General features: G+C 43.7%; 1 protein-coding gene across 2 annotated transcripts in view; it reads right to left on the reverse strand.

The window, feature by feature from the left end:
• Window positions 1–4,258: 4,258 nt before the first annotated feature.
• The window catches only part of PCDH19 (protocadherin 19), a 116,748-nt gene continuing 102,805 nt past the window's right edge, over window positions 4,259–18,201 (reverse strand). For both annotated transcript variants that reach the window (XM_045030723.1, XM_045030722.1), the window contains exon 5: window positions 4,259–10,160. In XM_045030723.1, the coding sequence (XP_044886658.1) occupies window positions 9,571–10,160 (590 nt within the window). In that variant the 3' untranslated portion in view covers window positions 4,259–9,570. The remainder of the gene's footprint in view (window positions 10,161–18,201) is intronic.

An 18,201-nucleotide genomic window follows, 5' to 3' on the forward strand; every position in this document is an offset into this window, starting at 1 on the left:
AGTGAAAATCGGCATAGCTTCTCTGATTTCAGTGCTTTCACAGCAGCTGAGGATCTTGCCCTCGCTGTTAATATGGAAGGAGGCCTTGAGAAGAATAGAATTTAGTGCATTATTCAGGGCCAGCATCATTTCTGAAAAGGAATTCCTCCTTTATCGGTGGACTGCTATAAATCATCCTTTCTCGCCTCCATCAGCCAAAGCCCTTTTCTGGGTCTGTTATTTATGCAAAATTCAATACAAACATGTATTGTCTAAACACGCAGTGGCCTTAAGATGCTAAATTCTTTGGGGTATGCTGGAGGAGACACAGTGTACTGACAGCTGTCTAGCAGAGGGGAGATATCATAGCAGACATTTCAAATGGCTCTCAGCTGGCTGTAACCAGGAGCCTTGCAGCATGTGAAATGCACTGATGGGTTGGGACAGTTTTATTAAATCATGCTCTGATCCAATTCCCACTGAAGTCAATGTAAGTCCTTCCATGGAATCCAATGGGAATTGGACTGGGACCATACAGTGAAATTCACCCCAAGTAGAGGATCAACACAAGACCTTCCCCCTTGTGTTGGTGCTCCAAATGATGTGAATTTCACTTTCATACAATGTGCCAATGAGTTCAAGACCCACAACTAGAGCCAGGTTTCAGGTACCCAACTGGGAGCTCTATTGAAACCTGCCCATCAGCAAGCCAAGTGAATGATCACCACCACCAGTTACCAGTGCACTTGTGTTATATAGAGACAGACCTGGGATGTTCACAGCTCAGTGGCTTTGTTCTAGCTGGACATATCTGGAAAGGTCAGTAGCACTGAAGGGGTTAAACTCAAACACGCTCCCACCGAATGTGTGTTTCCCTCCGTGAGATTGCAGAAGGCGTTGTTCCCACTGGTTCTGCAGAGAAGGCAAACACTGGAAAGAATGTGCTAAAGCAAATCCCATGAAATCACCCGCCCTCAGGAACAGCGCTCCAAAAACCAAAGCAAGGTTTAAGCCGTCCTTAGCTCAGCTCTGCCCTCTGACGTGACGTGCGCTGGCATATGCCTTGGGAAGATGAGCCACCAAGCAGTAGCCAATTCCCGCACTAGGCAGCCTGCAGCGCCATGCAGCAGAGTGCCCTGGCATGTCACACTAATCAGTGAGCACCCAGCTGCCCCAATCCCAGCTGCTCCACGGGCCCTATAGCAGGCTCCCCAGGGCTGCAGCAAGGAAGTTGCTGCCAGTCCCCTCCCATTTAAACTACTGCTAGTTAAGGGTCATTGTGCCTGGCTCTCCCAAAGCCCCAAGAAGGTGCCTGTTTGCAGGTTGCCATCCCAGACCCCCTGCCTGTGGAGGGCTGGTGAGATCTTCCTATAGGACTAATCAATGCTGCTCCTACAATCATCCTGAGACGCTCCCCTCCCCTCTCCACTCCCCCATGGAAGCGAGAGCCACCTCTGCATCATTCCCACCTCAGCTGGTCCAACAAGGGATGAGGCATTGCTGGTTTGGTGAATCACGCTGGAGTTGCTTGTGAAGCAGGGCAGAGCACTCACTGTCCAGAGAGCAATGTACTCACTTTAATATGCATGTTTTTATCACTCATTTTCATGAAAATCTGTGAGCAAAAGAATCATGTCCTGGACTTTAAAGCCTCTGTGGCCTCGTCTAAATTTGCCTTTCCTGGGAAATTACTCACAGTCGCACCATCACCGGTGCAGCTCCACTGGTGATAGCAACACGGGGAGCACTAGTGTAATCAGGGCATGGGTTTCCTATGCTGGGATGCATTTAATTCTAAGGGCCCAGGGCTTTATGAGGTGCCTCCTATGGGCCCTCTGTACTATGGCAAATTTTACTCCATCAGTCCAAATCTGCTCAAGTTTAGCACAGATCAACACAGCTCTGTGGGGCCAGGTTTCCATATGCTCAGCCCCTGCAGATGGGGTGAGGTTTTCAGAGGAACCTGGCTTCCCTATAGGCCCCTAAAAATGGGTCAGATTTTCAATACCTGTCACTTCCATTGCTCTGCTCATGTTCACATTTCCTCTTCCTCCCACCCTCCTGTTTGTTTCTTTTATGCACTCACCGGGCCCTGCCTGACAGCTAGACTGGAGCAGAGGCTGTCTCCTTTGTTACTTGTCTGTACAGCGCTTGGCACAATGGGGACTTGATCCCCAATCGGGGGTCCTACGCACTCCTGTAGTACAAATAATAATAAGGAACAGATAAAAGTACTCGGCCCCAGCTGCTCCTATTGTGATTCTTATGGTCAGATTTTCACATTCTCGGCACCAACGTGCATCCAACATGCTGAGCTCTTTGAAAATCTGGCTCCCAGAGCCCTCTTTTTCTTTTGGCATTACTCTCCTTAGCAGATTTCTAATGGAAATGAATAGCCTGCAGCATGTAATGATAAAAAGTAATCTGATACAATCTATCCTTATGGTAAAAGGTTATTACACAAATGCAGAACCTTGCCCCCCGTGCAAACAGCCATGCCAAGCCTGACTCACCATGGAAGTACTTAATGTGCAGTTACAGTGATGCAAATGATTTTGCGCAGGTCCTCCACAATGCAATGAATTCAGCCTCAACGGATCTTCATAACTAAAAACCCATCAAGGGCTCAACCCTGCATCCTTTGCTCTCTCACAACTATCAGTGAAAGGACATTGGAGTGCTGAGTGTGCAAGGAATACAGGATCTGCAGCGAAGCACAGATTTTTTTTTCTACCACACATTGCAGTGTAGAGGGATTTTCTTCCTCTGTCCTGTAACAGGGCTGCCACTTACTGAGTGCCCCTTCATGGCCAGAGGTCCCCCTGCAGCACCCTGCCTCTCTTCTCCCTCTTCAGGACCCCTAATGAGCTCTACATAGTCTCTCTTATGAGTAGAGCCACCCTCCACTCAAGGCGGGTTTCATGACCACAATCAATCCCACATAGTCCCTAAGGTCTCAAAATAAAGTTCCTCATTGCAACACCAGAGCTCACATTTATCTCTGGCTCTTCGTCCACACACATGGAGTTCTCCTCCTGCCAGCATCTGTTCTTCACAGGGTCCCCACTCCTAGCCATTTCTAGCTTCTTTCTGCTACTGGCGCTTCTCCTGATCCAAGGGAAGTGGTTATCTATGAACTACCTTCCTCCAGACTGCACCCCTCGATTGGAAGAGAGGGAAGCCTTACCTCACCTCACACTTCAGGGCTCCTGATCTGTGCCTTAAAAGGATAGAGTGCTGGGTTTTTTCCCCATCCAACTACTAATTCCCTGGCACTACTTCCTATCTTTCGCTAAGACCATCCTCTGAGCCTTTGTTAATTTCATCTTCCTGGAATGAGGTGATCTGGCCCCCTCTATTATTAAAGGGCCAGTATAAACTGTTACATCACCCCAGTGTCAAATCTCATAATCTGGCAGTTTTTAAGGGATAAACCTAGAGGAACCTTCACTATTGTATCATACTGCTGTAACCTTCTCCATTGCTTTAAAGCTAAAGACAGCAAATATAAATCTGTTTTTAAACTATTATTCCCATCATCACCAACAGCCACTCCACTTCCTCACATGTTCCTCAAACAGACCCCACTGGATAATTATTTTTCTGCAGGATATTTGGGTTTATTTAGTCTTTCAGTGTTTTAGCTAAAATGAGTACAAATCCAGTTAATGGAAAAAGACCAATATAACACCCCCTTATGGGTGAAATTCACCCCTGTGCAAGACCTGGAGAAGGATAATCAATTAAGGGCTGAGAAAGCTCCCTAACCACTTCTCTAGGTTCTCCAAAGAGACCTCCTGCAACACCTGGAAAGGCAAGACTTGCTTTCCCCCATATTCCTGTAGTAGAAAGCAAGTGAAAGAAACATGTTATAGGCCTTCTTTACAAACAATGAAGAAGGAAAGGGGGCACACACACACACTTTTTTCCCTTCCTTTGCAGTTCACATTAAGCCCTCAACATGGGTTGTAAGTGGAATTTAAATAGAAGGGAGGGGCTTATGTGGTCCCAATGCACTACAGTGAATTTCACCCTCCAGTGAATTTCACCCTCCAGTGAACCTATTATAGATCTGAGATTTAAAACATTTAAAAATAAGGCTGTTATATTAAAACTGGGCTGTCGCCCCTGGATATTACAGTATCCATTTTAGCACCAGTTGAAATTCTGCAGGGTTAAGAAAAGACCATTTGAACAGCTCTGTTTGCCTTGGTTTCTGCCAGGCCAACGATCCGAGGCAATCACAAGCAAACCCTCTTAGTCGTATTTAACCAAACACTTATTTCCATTTTATTCAATAATTGCCTTTAATACTAAAATGCATTAATGTTCGAAGCGGGGTCGGGGAGGGGGAAATCACATTGAAGTGGAAAACAAAGTTTTCACTAGATGAGAGAAAATGTGGCAGGTACACCATTTTGAAACAGAACTGTAATAATTTAATAAAGCTGCTTTATCATCTTCATAAAATAGACAGAATGGTGATTTTTTTTCCTTTTTTTTGTTTACAATGATTCCATCACTGTGAAAATGTACATAACATACATATCAGCATATACAACAATTTATTCTTCATATAATCAGCAACAGAGACACCTTGATGAATCATACTTAAGTCCCACTGAAATCCGCCTTGCTTTGGCGGGCAGTTATGGTGTCATCAGACTGGTCAGCGGGCTACAGAAGCTTGTACCTTTAAGACTTAAGATCTTCTGCAACCAATACCTTAGCATTTGAATAGTGCAAGGAGGTATTTGTTGCTGAAAACTAGCTTGCACTCGGTCAGCTCTTGTCACTAAAGATTATATCCCAGCTCGTATCAGCTGAACATCAGCAGATGCCAGTAAAGAATCCATTTCACCAGGGCTTGCAACAGAGTTAGCTGGGTTCTTCTGCTAAGGTTAAATGCACCTCATAAGTTGGATAAAAGATTATCTGTAGCGGCAAAGGCAGCTGTAGCAACAAGATCATCCATTTCCCCCAATGACAGACAAATGTGTTTCTATTTGTAATTAGTTTCCCCCCCCCCAAGAGTAATTTCAACATATTAATCAGACAGTGTGTTCTTCACAAAAGCAACTTGTTTCCTATTTGAAAAAATGTAATTTACTTCTGCACAATGTGTGATCCACAGGCCATCTCCAGCTTCACAATAAAACAGAGATAACCGCAACAACTTCATCAGGACAATGCATTAAGTGCTTACGGATTATTTTTAAAACCATCAATCCACCCTCTCGTAACCAACCCCCCCATATTCCCCTTTGTATATATCAGCATAAAAATAAAACCAGTGCTGCAAGATTTCAATGTAAGGAAAAGAAAATTCCACTTGTGAAAGGATTTTCTAAAGATATTCTATCAAGTAGGTAAATATTACACTTTGAATATAGCATGTCATGAATTTACTCAGACTGTATTTTTGGGGTCTGGTATCCAGAGATGCTGCAGGGGCAATCCAGTATTGGTTTCATTGTGGGTTGTGGATGATCAGCACCTCTGGAAATCAGGCTGTTAAAGGTGGTATAAACTACTACACCATTCTTACAATTTTCCTGCACCAAATTTGATGAGAATATAAATTCTAAAGAGAGCTTCATTACATCTTGTCCAAAACAGCCATCCTGGGTCATTCACATTTTGATGTGGTTAATTTAACTACTTTAAACATTATAACACAGCTCAGCCAGAAGCTCTCAACTGATTTCAAATGAGAAAAGGAAAGCAAGTGGGAATAGAAAATATTTGGAAGGGGGGAGGGAACTCTGTGGGTGATAAACCTTTTCTAGTCCCTCTCCTGGTTTTTCTTCTCATGTGATAACAATGTGTCATGCAAGTGCCTTAGGCACTCAAGATCCTAAGCTTCAGCACAGACCAGGATGGGAAAGACTGTTGTTTAAATGGTTTGCTTGGAGGCAGCAGGGCTTACTGACCTCTTAAAACTCCCTTTTAATAAAGAAATATTTCACATATTTTCTGGGCTGCGCTTTTATTTCAAGTGGCAAGGAATGTTTCCAATAGATAAATCAGAAAAATGTTTTATTTTTCTTTTCAGTTAGCATTTATTTTCCACCCAGTGCCAGGCTGGTGCTGGCAGCTCAATAGTCAGAGGCCCAAGTTCAGTAGAAATCAACAGCTGGACTCTTCTGTCTGTTTTATATTCACCGGGTCAGGTGACTGGGGACCACTGCCTAGTCTCTCCTTGGATGGGGAGGAGGAGGGCTGTGGGAGAGGAATAGGACGGTCCAATTTTCACAGCACAGTGTAGTGGATGGAGGAGAATCCATGCTAATTGGCTAGCCACTCCTTTCCCATGTTGCCTGATGGATTGTTGCTCTCAGTTCCATAGAAGATAATGTACAAGCCCTTCTGGGCAAATGATTTGGCTTGGGGAGTTAAGTCCCAATCCAACCCCCTAGGGAACCAATGGGAGTCTTCAGTGGAGCTGGATCAAGATAACCCAAGGCAGGAATCATGATGTTAGTGCTGGAATTTAGCCAGAGCTCAGAAACAGAGTCAGATGACATTAAAGTAGGGCCATACTTATGTGTGGAGAGTGTATGTTTGGGGAGAGAAGGCGGCTCTATGATATGGACCCAAACATGACCTTCTTGACTAAATAGTTTCCCACTTGTTGCAGACATGGAGTTGTGGGGCGGGGAATGGGGCTCTCTCCTATCAGAGTGAGGGCTCATGCCTTCGGCTTTCCTCAGGGAAGCCTTTTGGCTATTCCTCATCAGCTCCTTTTTGTGAAGTACTTGAATGGCTCATTTCAGGGAAATGACCTGCCATTAATGCAGCATGACACCCACCCGTTTCAAGTCAGGAGAGATTGCATCAAGCAATTGGATAGGTTCAATTTACACCATTTGCAACACACACATCCCCATTCGGGTTTGTTTACATTTGGTGGTGTGAAAATTTGAAATCTCAAGGTAACTTTTGGATGGAGAGTTTCACTGAACTTGGTGCAAAACTAATGAGCTTCCTGGATTTTGAAACAAAATCCCAGCAGTAAAACACAGGAGTTTGAAGAAACCCAAGCCCTTTTTGTGGGCTTTCCACGAGAGGGCAAAAGGTTCATATAAACTTCAACTCATTTTGTCAGCTAGCCTAAAGCAACCAGAGTCTTTGAGCATCCTAAGTAGAGGCCCCTGATGCCAAAAGTTTCATGATTGCCATCGGTTATCCATATGCGCTTGAAGAATATGTGTTGGGGGGGTGGGGGAACAGTACTATAGACTGATTCTGAGTTACTGCTGCCACACACACACACACACACACACACAAAATCCTTCAAGAAACAATTTTCTGCCAATCAATGAGGATTAATTTCTGCAGCTAACAAAGATATCCAGGAGGCTTCTGTGGCTCAGTAAGTAAGGACATGAATTTTCACTGAATAAAGCTCTCAGAAGTTAACAAATACAGGTTACATCATAATGAACAAAACACCCATCTTAATATCCAGTAACTTAACCCCCCCCGAAACCAACCTGTTTTTTCTATTGCTCATATAACAAACATCCACTTGCAAAAAATATATATTTTAATGACAGCAGTACAGTACCCCAGATATAAAAAACTAGAATAAAAAGAACATACTATTTAAAAAATGAATCAAACTTCAAAATTAAAGGAAAAAATGAAATATGGGTCAGTTTTAGAGGGACAGATGCCATAACATCAACTAAAGGGATTCCATCTGCATGAGGTAGCAATCAACACCAATAAAAAAAGTTTTAGTAATTTAATTAGAAGTTCCTTTTGATAAATTATTTTCAAATTCCTGGGCCCATAAGACATACTGGTAATGTACCAACTGGAGTAGTCAAAAACTCAACCATATTCATTTTATCCACCTTCTCTAAAGAAAAGAAAAGAAAAGACTGGAGTTTATTTGATTTCTAGGACAATAACAATTGGAGGCTCTTTTCCTGATGACATTTTTAATTTAAATAAATCAAAGTAACGAGAATGTTATCAAGATACATTAGTACTAGGAAGACTGTTTCTCTAGAAACCATTATTTTCAGTTCACTGGCAGAGCAAATGTTGGCAATATCTTTATTTTTTCCCTGCCTCAGAATGAACCGTTAAGCTCTAATGAATATTCTTTTGGGTAGAAAAGTCTGTCAAATAAAGGGTTACTAATTCACAAACCTTCATCCTCCACTCCACCCCACTCAAACCCAATCTGAACAATTATGTAGTGCAGGAGAGCAGAGAATATACCATGCTGTGAAAATCTTTATAGCTCCCCTCGTTTCTACAAAATGGCCGTTCAAGTAGCTCAAATGGTCCTTTTTCTTTTAAAAATCAATTTCATGTGTGCAAATTTTTAACCACATAAAATATGTACTTAATTATGAGAAAAAATGACTCAAATTTTTCTTCTCCATATGGAAGGCACATTAATTTGATTAGTAGTGGTGTTACATTTCACCTGTCTGTCCCTACATGTATATCCTTCTATTGCTTACTCTCTACCTATTTTTGATGCAGGATAAATAGAAATAATATCACTCTAAAATCCATTCCATGATGAGATACATACCCTCACGCCAGTACTTAAGTGTAATCATGACTTGGAAATGTTGAATCAAGAAGTGTGTGTCTAACCAAGATGCTAATTTAGATCTGTTAAACAATTCCCTCACTTTGAGATGATTAGAGACAGGGAATATCTAAACCTGGGAACTAATAACTTACGGAGAAGCTTTTCCATGCAGTGCCTTGACATTACAAAAAAAAAAATGGATCTCAAAACGTTCAGCACACTGCATCTAACAACTGCAAATTAGACAGCAGAATATCCCCCAAATGACTTTCCACAATGATCTATCATAGCTCTGTGAAAACAAGTATAGGATGTGTGGGGTGCTGGAGGGTAAGACGGGGAGAGAACACTCCTTACATTGGCTTTGAAATTAGCAGTTTTCCCACGTTTTAAATATATCTGTGGTTTTTTTTTAAACTTGAAAGCCTTTTGCCATCACTAGACATACAGTAATTTGCAATATCAAATACAATAATAGTACAGATAAGCATGTGATAGCAAAAGGATTCTTAATGCAGGGGTGTCCACAGCAAAATAGCAACATTTTAAAGTACAAACAGCCTTGTGCTAGGCAAATATTAAAACTCATTGAATTGTTCTTTTAACAGTTGTACATAAGAAATGGCCATTAAATTGTGTAGACTACAAAAACTTCCGGGTGATTATTAAGGATGGCCAGATAAGGAGTTTTCAATTCAATTCATTACAAAGAATGGCAATTTATAATAGAGAGTTTTGAGATATAAAAATATATAAATTGAAAATACTCCATACATAATACTTCTTTATAACTGAACTGGTCTCACCTTCACCCCCACCCCGTGACAAAAGAAAAACAAGCTAATTTGCTTCAACTGAACACCCCTGCTGGTTGCTGAAACAAGTGGGATTGTCACATTAACGATAGCTTCATTTATAAACAATACATTTAGGGAAAGCTCTTAAATACAGCAATTTGTGAACCATTGGTAAGCATTTAAAAACAATATGCGCTTGTAGTAGTGCCGGTTCTCATTTTTATATGGTGCCGTTTAGAGTACTATGTCTTTTAGTCTCTTCACTCCTGGTGAGTCTTTTTCTCTACATTCTTGCAGAAGTGGGTTAATTTCATGCATTATATTTTCACTGTCTGCCCCTCTAGGCTCTGCTTCGGTGGGCCGAGAAGGGCCATTGTTTACAAATTGCTCCAGGTCGCGATTTACCGGGCAGTGCATTGTGTTGTATGATACTGAAGGTTTGCTAGACAGGGGGCTCTTCAGATGAAGGGGTGAAGTGATGGGGCTCACAGCTTCACAGCCATTCCCCGCTTCGCGGACTGCACCATTTACCTTTGGGCTGCAGATGGGCAGATCCACTGTTCTTTTGCCTTTCAGGTTGACGATACGCTCGTCGGCAAGGGGTTCACTCCCATCTTTGCCAAACGTTGCAAAAGTTCTTTTTGTACTACAGTCTTCATAAGGCTCTGTATCCACAGTGGTAGCTTCTATAGAGAGTGCCATGACATTCCTTCCATGCTCAGGGGATTTTGCACGACTGGGGACAGAGTTCCGGGGCATCCAGCATCTATCTGAGTGACCAAGGATCCGACACTCTTCCCTACAATGAAATCCTTCCATTTGATCTGTGTGAAGAAAATACAATGGCTTATGAAATTGAGGATTCTTTCTTTCTGGATGATAACCCTGCAATCCTTACTCACACATGTGGTACACAGAAACTAACACTGAAGTCCAATCAAATAGCATGGTGTACTTACACACACACACACACACACACTCACACTCTCTCTCTCTCTCTCCATCACCACAGCAGGATGTGGTAGGACATGGATGCTGGCTTCCAGGGGATTCTCAGGAAGTTTACAGGATCAGACCCTTTCTATTATGCCTACATAAATATTAGTTATTTTCAAACAAACAGCAGACATTTTTAAAGTGACATTTTAAAGAGGCATTTTATTGCATTTTTTTATTATTATTTTAACAGGCTGAAGTTCAATTTCCAACAGGTTGTGTGTCATTTGCTTTTTGCTGCTGCTGCTGCCAGAACTAAAACCTAAAGGGAAACAACTTACGATAGGAAATAAATTAAAACGGGTTTGTCTCCTGTGTCAAGCTGCTTAGAGTCAGCATTTTTGTTTCAGTAACCAATGCTAAAAGGCACTCTGCTTTAACTTTGTTCAAAATCTGAGCATAAATTCTACATCTGGGATTGCCATTTGTTTGTATTTTTGTTGATTTTTACATTTTGCTTAATTCCCTGATGGCCTCCCACACAATTGCAGAGGCTTTGTAAATAACCAGCACCACCTCCTTCCACTGAAGATTAAATTTGTCACTTCCAGCACTTGATCTCCATTCGTATGGGAATAATAAAGATTCTCTCCCTGCTGTCTGCTCCAGAACCTACGGCTACAACTAGCAGCATTTCCATTGTTGATAAGTGGAATAATATTTTGCACTTCTATAGCATCTTTTATCCATGGATCAAAAAGCTCTTTACAAAAACTAAGGCTCACATTTTGAATCTCTGCTCAAAATCATATCTGGTAGGATTGTCACAGAGGGAATCTATCCCCCAATAGTGGCCAGAGCTCACTGCGCTGGGGTTTTGGTCAGTGGATCTGCATAGTTTGTGAACCCGCTGGCCACACTCACGGCACACACAGGGTGCGGCGTTCCCCTACACAGCCACTTTGTGGCCACTCCTCCCTGTGGAGAAGAAATTCCATGGTTCTGCATCTTTTTCAGGACTCCCACACCCAAGCAAGGGACCACATTTTCCCCTTGTACATCACACAGTTCTCTTGTGAACTTGGAAATATTATCCCCCTTCTACAAATGGGGGAAATGAGGTACACAGAGGTTAAGTGACTTGTCTGAAGCGCTAATGTGAATCTGTGGCAGAGCTTGGAATAGAATCCAGGACTCTTGTCTCTCACTGCCGTGTCCTAAGAACTAGACCATTTAATGCAGATAACATCCCAGGTTTTTTCAGTATATGCTTTTGACTCTAGGGTTTTCTTCCTTTGATCAGAACATGTAGCTGAAGACAACACAGTAAACCTTTGCAAAGCACACACATTTCATTCAAAATTATGTAGCAGAGGTTCTCAAACTGTGGTCCGTGGATGGTGGTCCGCGGCTAGTTCCCTCTAAGGTGTGTGCCTGGGCGGCCGCACACAAGAGAATGAAGGGCCACCCACCTAATTAGGGGAACTGTGCAGCCATGGCTCCACTAATTAGGTGCCTGGACCCCGAAGAAGATGCACATGGTAAGGTGAGGTGGTGGCCTTGGGGGGAATAGGGAGCAGGTGGAATGAGAAGAGGAGGTGAGGGGAATTTAGGGGTGTGCAGGGCTGCAGGGGCCAGAGAAAGAGGCGACTTTCCCTAGCTCCAGGGCTGCGGCTGCCGGGGAGAGATGGCCCTCCTTCCCAGCTCAGGGGCTGCTGCGGTGCGGGAGAGAGGGAGATACTCCCCCCTTCCCAGCCCCAGCTTGGGGGCTGCCGTGGCGGAGGAGAAAGGGTACATCCATCGCATTAGAAAGGTAAGACTTCTGATATTAAAATATGAGTTGTGTGCTTTTATTTGTAAAACAAAAAAGCGTTAATTATTAAGGTTTTTTTAATATAGCGCTTTTATCCAAAGTACTTTACAATAATTAGCTAATGGCACAAACATCTGGAAAGATCATTTAGTGGTTCGCCGAGACCCTCAGCAATTTTCAAGTGGTCCACGAAAAAAAAGTTTTAGAACCACTGTTATGTAGCATATTCTTATTGTAATTTGTACACAAATAAACTAACAAACCAATGTGGTCAACAGTTAATGTTAATAATACAATAATGCATTCAGTCCTTGCCAGTTTGATATACTGAACCCCACCGAGGTGCAGACTCAGCTTTGGTTTGCCTCCTGTCCACCTGAAAACAGTTCATTTTGATGCTTTGTACTTCTGTGCACATAACCTCAGCTTTTCAAATACATTTGTATTTCCACCACATTCTAGCACAAGGGCGGCTGATAAAAATTCTCAGCACATAGCACAATGCACCAAAATATGAGCAGCTTAACACTTATAGAGAATCAGCTAGTAAAAAGCAAACCTAGAAAAAGAGAGAAAAAACAATTCATTGAAAATCTATGTCTAAAATGTTAGCAATTTCTCTACATCACAGCAGCTACCTCACTGTACAAAAGGCAATGTTGACTGGCTGTGCAGGAGGTCTGGATTTCAGTAGCCTTCTCTACCGTGTTTTCAGAGAACGATGCGCTCAGCTTTACATGCAGAACAACCTGCATTAGGAGCTGCCTAAATACTCTTATACTTTGAATCACAGAATATCAGGGTTGGAAGGGACCTCAGGAGGTCATCTAGTCCAACCCCCTGCTCAAAGCAGGACTAATCCCCTGACAGATTTTTGCCCCAGATCCCTAAATGACCTCCTCAAGAATTGAACTCACAACTCTGGGTTTAGCAGGCCAATGCTTAAACCACTGAGCTATCCCTTTCAGTTACTGCTCTGGCTGGGAGGTGAATGGTTCCTTCCTTTGGCTTGTTATGGACAAAAGGTTGATATTTGTTTTCAGAAAGTCATCTATAGCCTGCATAGAAGAATCTATTGGAATCCATGAATAGCAGTAGTTGGGAAGAGCTGGGGAATGTTACATTTATGGACATTGTTTGATTTCTTTTAAGAAGAAAATCAGTTATTGTGAAAGATGCAGGACTGACTCCCTGTTTATTCACAGAACTGGTACAGCGCAGGTAGCATAAGAGCTAGCTTTGCCATGTTGTTCCTATCCTCCAAAACATGCCTCGACTTTGTTCTGGAGACCATCTCAAAAAGTAAGATGGCGGCTTCACCTCTCTGCCACCTAACTTGCTGGACTCACTACAGAGATTATTAGGTTTCAGATGTGCACAGATGGCCACTAGGAACTGGACTGACACAAGCTAATTCCTTTTGCAAAAGCCACAAAATGGCAGACAACAACAACTTTGGCTCCCTTCAGATGAGGGTTGGACTGGGCTCTCAGATACCATGCTGATCAGTACTTAATGTGTAGTAATATTTTACTCCATTATAGATGCCAAGGGCAGGTGTGCTAGAGGTAAGCACAGGAATTTCCTTTCCTGTTCCAGTGCACCTATGCAAGAGGCAAACACAACTGAGTTTCTAGTGCTCCAGCAGCACTAAGCACTGATGTTAAGGTACATGACCATAGCTCCGACCCTTCTATGCACTAGCCTGCAGCCACCATGGAGCAGGCTGAACCCCAAGGGAGGAGCACCTGTAGAACAGATGTAATAACTGCCACTCATGTGCAGGCAGCCTCTCGTTCCCCTGAGATATTCTGTATGCTCCTGCACCATTCAGGCACAAAGCCTCCGTGCAGTGTTGTTCTCCCTAGTGTAGCTCCAGTTCACCCAGCCATCACAGCACCCACAATAGTTATTCACATTCATGTTCTGTTTCTTTAAAGTAGTATTTTTAAACTATCCAAAATAATAAGACAGGAAATTCTTTACAGCTCTAGGCCTGCCTGAGCCAATATAATTGTTACCATCTGTACTAAAAACATTCCTAATGTGAGGAGCAAAGCACAGGTAATAATCACTCAGTGCAGTGCACACAATGCATAAACAACAGGGAGGCAGCTGGCAGCAGGGGACTTCCTGGAACTGGGCAGGAAGATTGCCTGGATCCTTGAATGAGCAAGGTGAGAGCAAGCAATTTGACAGAGTGGATGGAGGGGTTGGGGGGGGGGGGTGTCACTGATCCATGAAGGAGGCACCAACAGGAAGTAAAGGGAGGAGAGAATAAAGGAGTGGCTGGGAGCAGTAAAGAGGCAATAGCTTTCCTTCCTGCAGCAAGGCAGACAATCGACAGCTCCACTGCCTCCATCTCCTCTCTGCTCCACTACGTGGGAGACCCCGAGACATGGAGCAGGCACCTGAACCCAAATAGGACCACATGCATGTGACTGAATGATGGTATTTCCTGAACCCAAATGCACTGGCCTAGGAAACACTGGGAGCAATAAGCAAGCTAAATCTGATCTGGCATCATGGAATTCCAGCCACAACCTCGGGCTTTAAAAAAGACTCAATATAGGGGTCAGATTTTCCAAAGGGTTCAGCATGTTGGAAGCTGAGTGTGTTTGAAATTAAGGTTCTAGTTCTGCTGAAAAATCACCCATATAGGACCATACGTTGTTAGACAGTGTTGTAGCTAGGGATCACTGAATGAGCAGCATCAGCTCTGCAAGTCAAATACTGTAAAGAAGGCTATGATTCTGCAGTCTTCCATGCAAGAAGTATGAAGGGGCAGGTTCTGAACCCCCTAATAAAAGGCAGTACGTGCACAAAGTAGGTTTTTCCCTAAATCTCCCTGATCCTGGATTATATTCAGAAATTTAACCCAGAACAAAACACCATGGGACAGGATTATATTTAAAACAATTCAACATAATGCTTAATCCCTAACGCTTTCCTAAAACAGCTACCCCCAGAACACTTCTTTTCTCTTGACTGCCTCTGCTTTTTATCTTGCCGAGTCGGAACTAATGAGATACACCTGGCCTGGCAGACACAGCAAAAAACTCTGCATCGCCACACAGGGTCCCTCTCACACAAATGAGAGGAATTACTTCCGCATGGGCAAAAAGTGCTGCCCTGGGAGCCTGCTGGAGCCATTACCCTACCTTATCAGGAAGGTATGCAAGCGTAGCATATGATCCCCTGGAAAGATCTCCTTGCATGTTCCTACTCAGGACATTGAAACAGCCCAAGTAGAGTCAGCCCCCGAAGACTCCATCCCAGGTTTTACACAAGACCAAGTGCCTGCTGGGACATGATATTGAGGAGCATTTGGTCAGTTGTATACACACCTCCAGCTCAGATGGATGTTTTCAATGAAGCTGTTAGCATTTCACCTTAATATTGATTCCTAAAATGTGATCCTCAGTGATCTAAGACACTATGGCACTTCTGAAGCCTAATCAGAAAGACACTGGGCTACTGCTTTTAAGTCAGACAACGGGGGGGAAAAACAGTCAGAGCTGAACATAATCCCTAATATAGGAAAATAAAGAAATAACCAATCCAACCACCTCTGGAATAAATAGACTTCTCAAAGAGTAAAGTAAAGCCCATGTTGAGCTCCAGATTTCAAACCACCTCTGTTCCCACCTCAGGGGACTAGCACAAAGGCAACTTACAATGAGCCCCAACAACACACATGTTGTGGCCGTATTGATTTTAAAGGCCTGAGCCATGCAGTCTTCAGACAGACAGGCTAGCGAGGAATGAAATTGCTTCAGAAAGGTCTGGTGGAGGAGAGAAACAAACCTGTTTCATCTGCATAAAAAAGGTATAGCCCATGTTGGTAATGGGGGGAAGGGGGGGGCGAAGAGCAGGGGAAATGGGAGCCAGGGAAGAGACTGGAACAGCATTGATCTAAAGCAATGAACTGGCACTGCAGGAATGAAATTGTGTCAGAACAGTGCCAGTTAGGCCCACAGCATGTACCAAGCATGACTACCTCACAAATGCAGCTTGCTTAGCATCTCAGCGATTTTTTTTACAAAAATCTATTGTAGAAATACTTCACCAGCTTCACGCACAAGTCATAAGAGAAAAGGTAATAAACATCCGTTAGTCAAAAATCAGACCAGGATATTGGTCCACAGAGAGGTAAAAATCACCATCATTCCACTAATACAGTGTTCCTTGACCAGAGCAGCTGACACCTGAGAGGCTGATCCCCACGATTCCTTACTGATAGGGTCCTATCAAATTCACAGCCACGAAAAATGTGTCATGAACCGTGAAATCTGGTCTCCCCCCATGAAATCTGGTCTTTTATGTGCTTTTACCCTCTACTATACAGATTTCACAGGGGAGACCAGCATTTCTCAAATTGGGGGTCCTGACCCAAAAGGGAGTTGCATGGGGGTTGCAAAGTTATTTTACGGGGGGTCACAGTATTGCCACCCTTACTTCTGTGCTGCTTTCAGAGCTAGCTAGCTGGAGAGCAGCGGCTGTTGACCGGGTGCCCAGCTCTGAAGGCAGTGCCCCAAGGCAGCAGTGCAGAAGTAAGGGTGACAATACCATACCATGCCACCCTTACTTCTGCGCTGCTGCCTTCAAAGCTGGTGGCCGAAGAGTGGTGGCTGCTGACTGTCCAGCTCTGCAGACAGGAGCACAAAGTAAGGATGGCAATACCATACCATCCTTACTTCTGTGCTGCTGCTGGCGGCGCCTCTGCCTTCAGAGCTGGGATCCTGGCCAGCAGCTGCTGCTCTCCAGCTACTCAGCTCTGAAGACAGCACTGTCGCCAGCAGCAGCAGTACCGCTACCCTTCCTACAATAACCTTGCAACCCACCCCCAGCCCCAAACTCCTTTTTGGGTTACGACCCCTACAATTATAACACTATGAAATTTCAGATTAAAATAGCTGAAATCATGAAATTTATGATTTTTAAAATCCTATGACCGTGAAATTGGCCAAAACGGACCGTGAATTTGGTAGAGTGCTACTTATTGACTTCTGTGGACTTTCTGTCAGGCTCTTAGACAAGGTGAACAAGACAAGACACGGGGACAGTGAGGAGAGGTGTGAAAAGATTCTCTGAGAGAACAAGGTAGGGAGAATTCCTGGAAGCAGTGAGTGATCTGAACAAGAAGAAAGGGAGACAAAATGTTTCAAATGTAGAGGGCCACATGAATGACGGAACAAAGCCAGACATGGGGGAAGGAGATGAAGGGAACAGTGAGAAGGATCTGGAGCGGTGACAAGAGCAAGAGAGGCAGTGGGAAGAACCAAGAGTAAAAATGTGCTCAGCAGATGGGGACTAGAGTCTGTAGGGCTTTGAAGGTGAGGATCTTGACTGCAATGCCATAGAAAACAGCATATTAATGGAGGGGAGGGTAATGAACAAGGCAGAGGAAGACGAGGAGGAAAGGGGAGACTGGCAACATTTTGGGCTGGCTGGAGGGATCAATGGGAGGAAGTGAAGAGGATGGAGAGGAGACAGTAACAGTCAAGATGAGATGAGTAGGCATGTACAAGGGCTACAGCAGTGGGTACAGAAGGGATGACATGACTGCAAAGAAGCAACACCCTGGAGATAGCCTGATGTACAATATTCTGGACCCACAGAATCTTTCCTGTCCATAGGTGCAAGGAGCAGCTTTCACTGAACTCTAGAACACAAGGGGCTGGGGAAAAAGAGAAGCTGTTGCAGCCACAAAGTAATTAAGAAAATATCAGGGCTTGTTATGGTGCTCAGGCATTTCCACACTCATGAATTCATGACACCAGTGATATACTGCAGCCTCCACAGTATGACAGAACTCAAACAGTCTGCAGTCAAATTCCAGACACAGGAAGCATGCCCCTGCTCTCGCCATTCACCCTTTCTAGTCTTTTCTCTTCCCCCTCCCCCCCTTTTTTTTTTTTTTTTACTTTCACTGTATTTGGGGAGAAGGTTGGGGGGGTGAGAAAAAAGGTTGTTGTGGCCCCAGTACTGGGTGTGGGGGGGAGGAGGAGTATGCTTAACACAACCTTTATGTCCCCTGGATCCCAGGGCAGTTCCTGGGTGTAAGTTACAGCACCCGCAAACACCATTCCTGAAGCTAGGGTTAGTCAGGCATA

This window comes from Mauremys mutica, chromosome 9 (genome assembly GCF_020497125.1).
Source record: "Mauremys mutica isolate MM-2020 ecotype Southern chromosome 9, ASM2049712v1, whole genome shotgun sequence".
Lineage (NCBI taxonomy): Eukaryota > Metazoa > Chordata > Testudines > Geoemydidae > Mauremys > Mauremys mutica.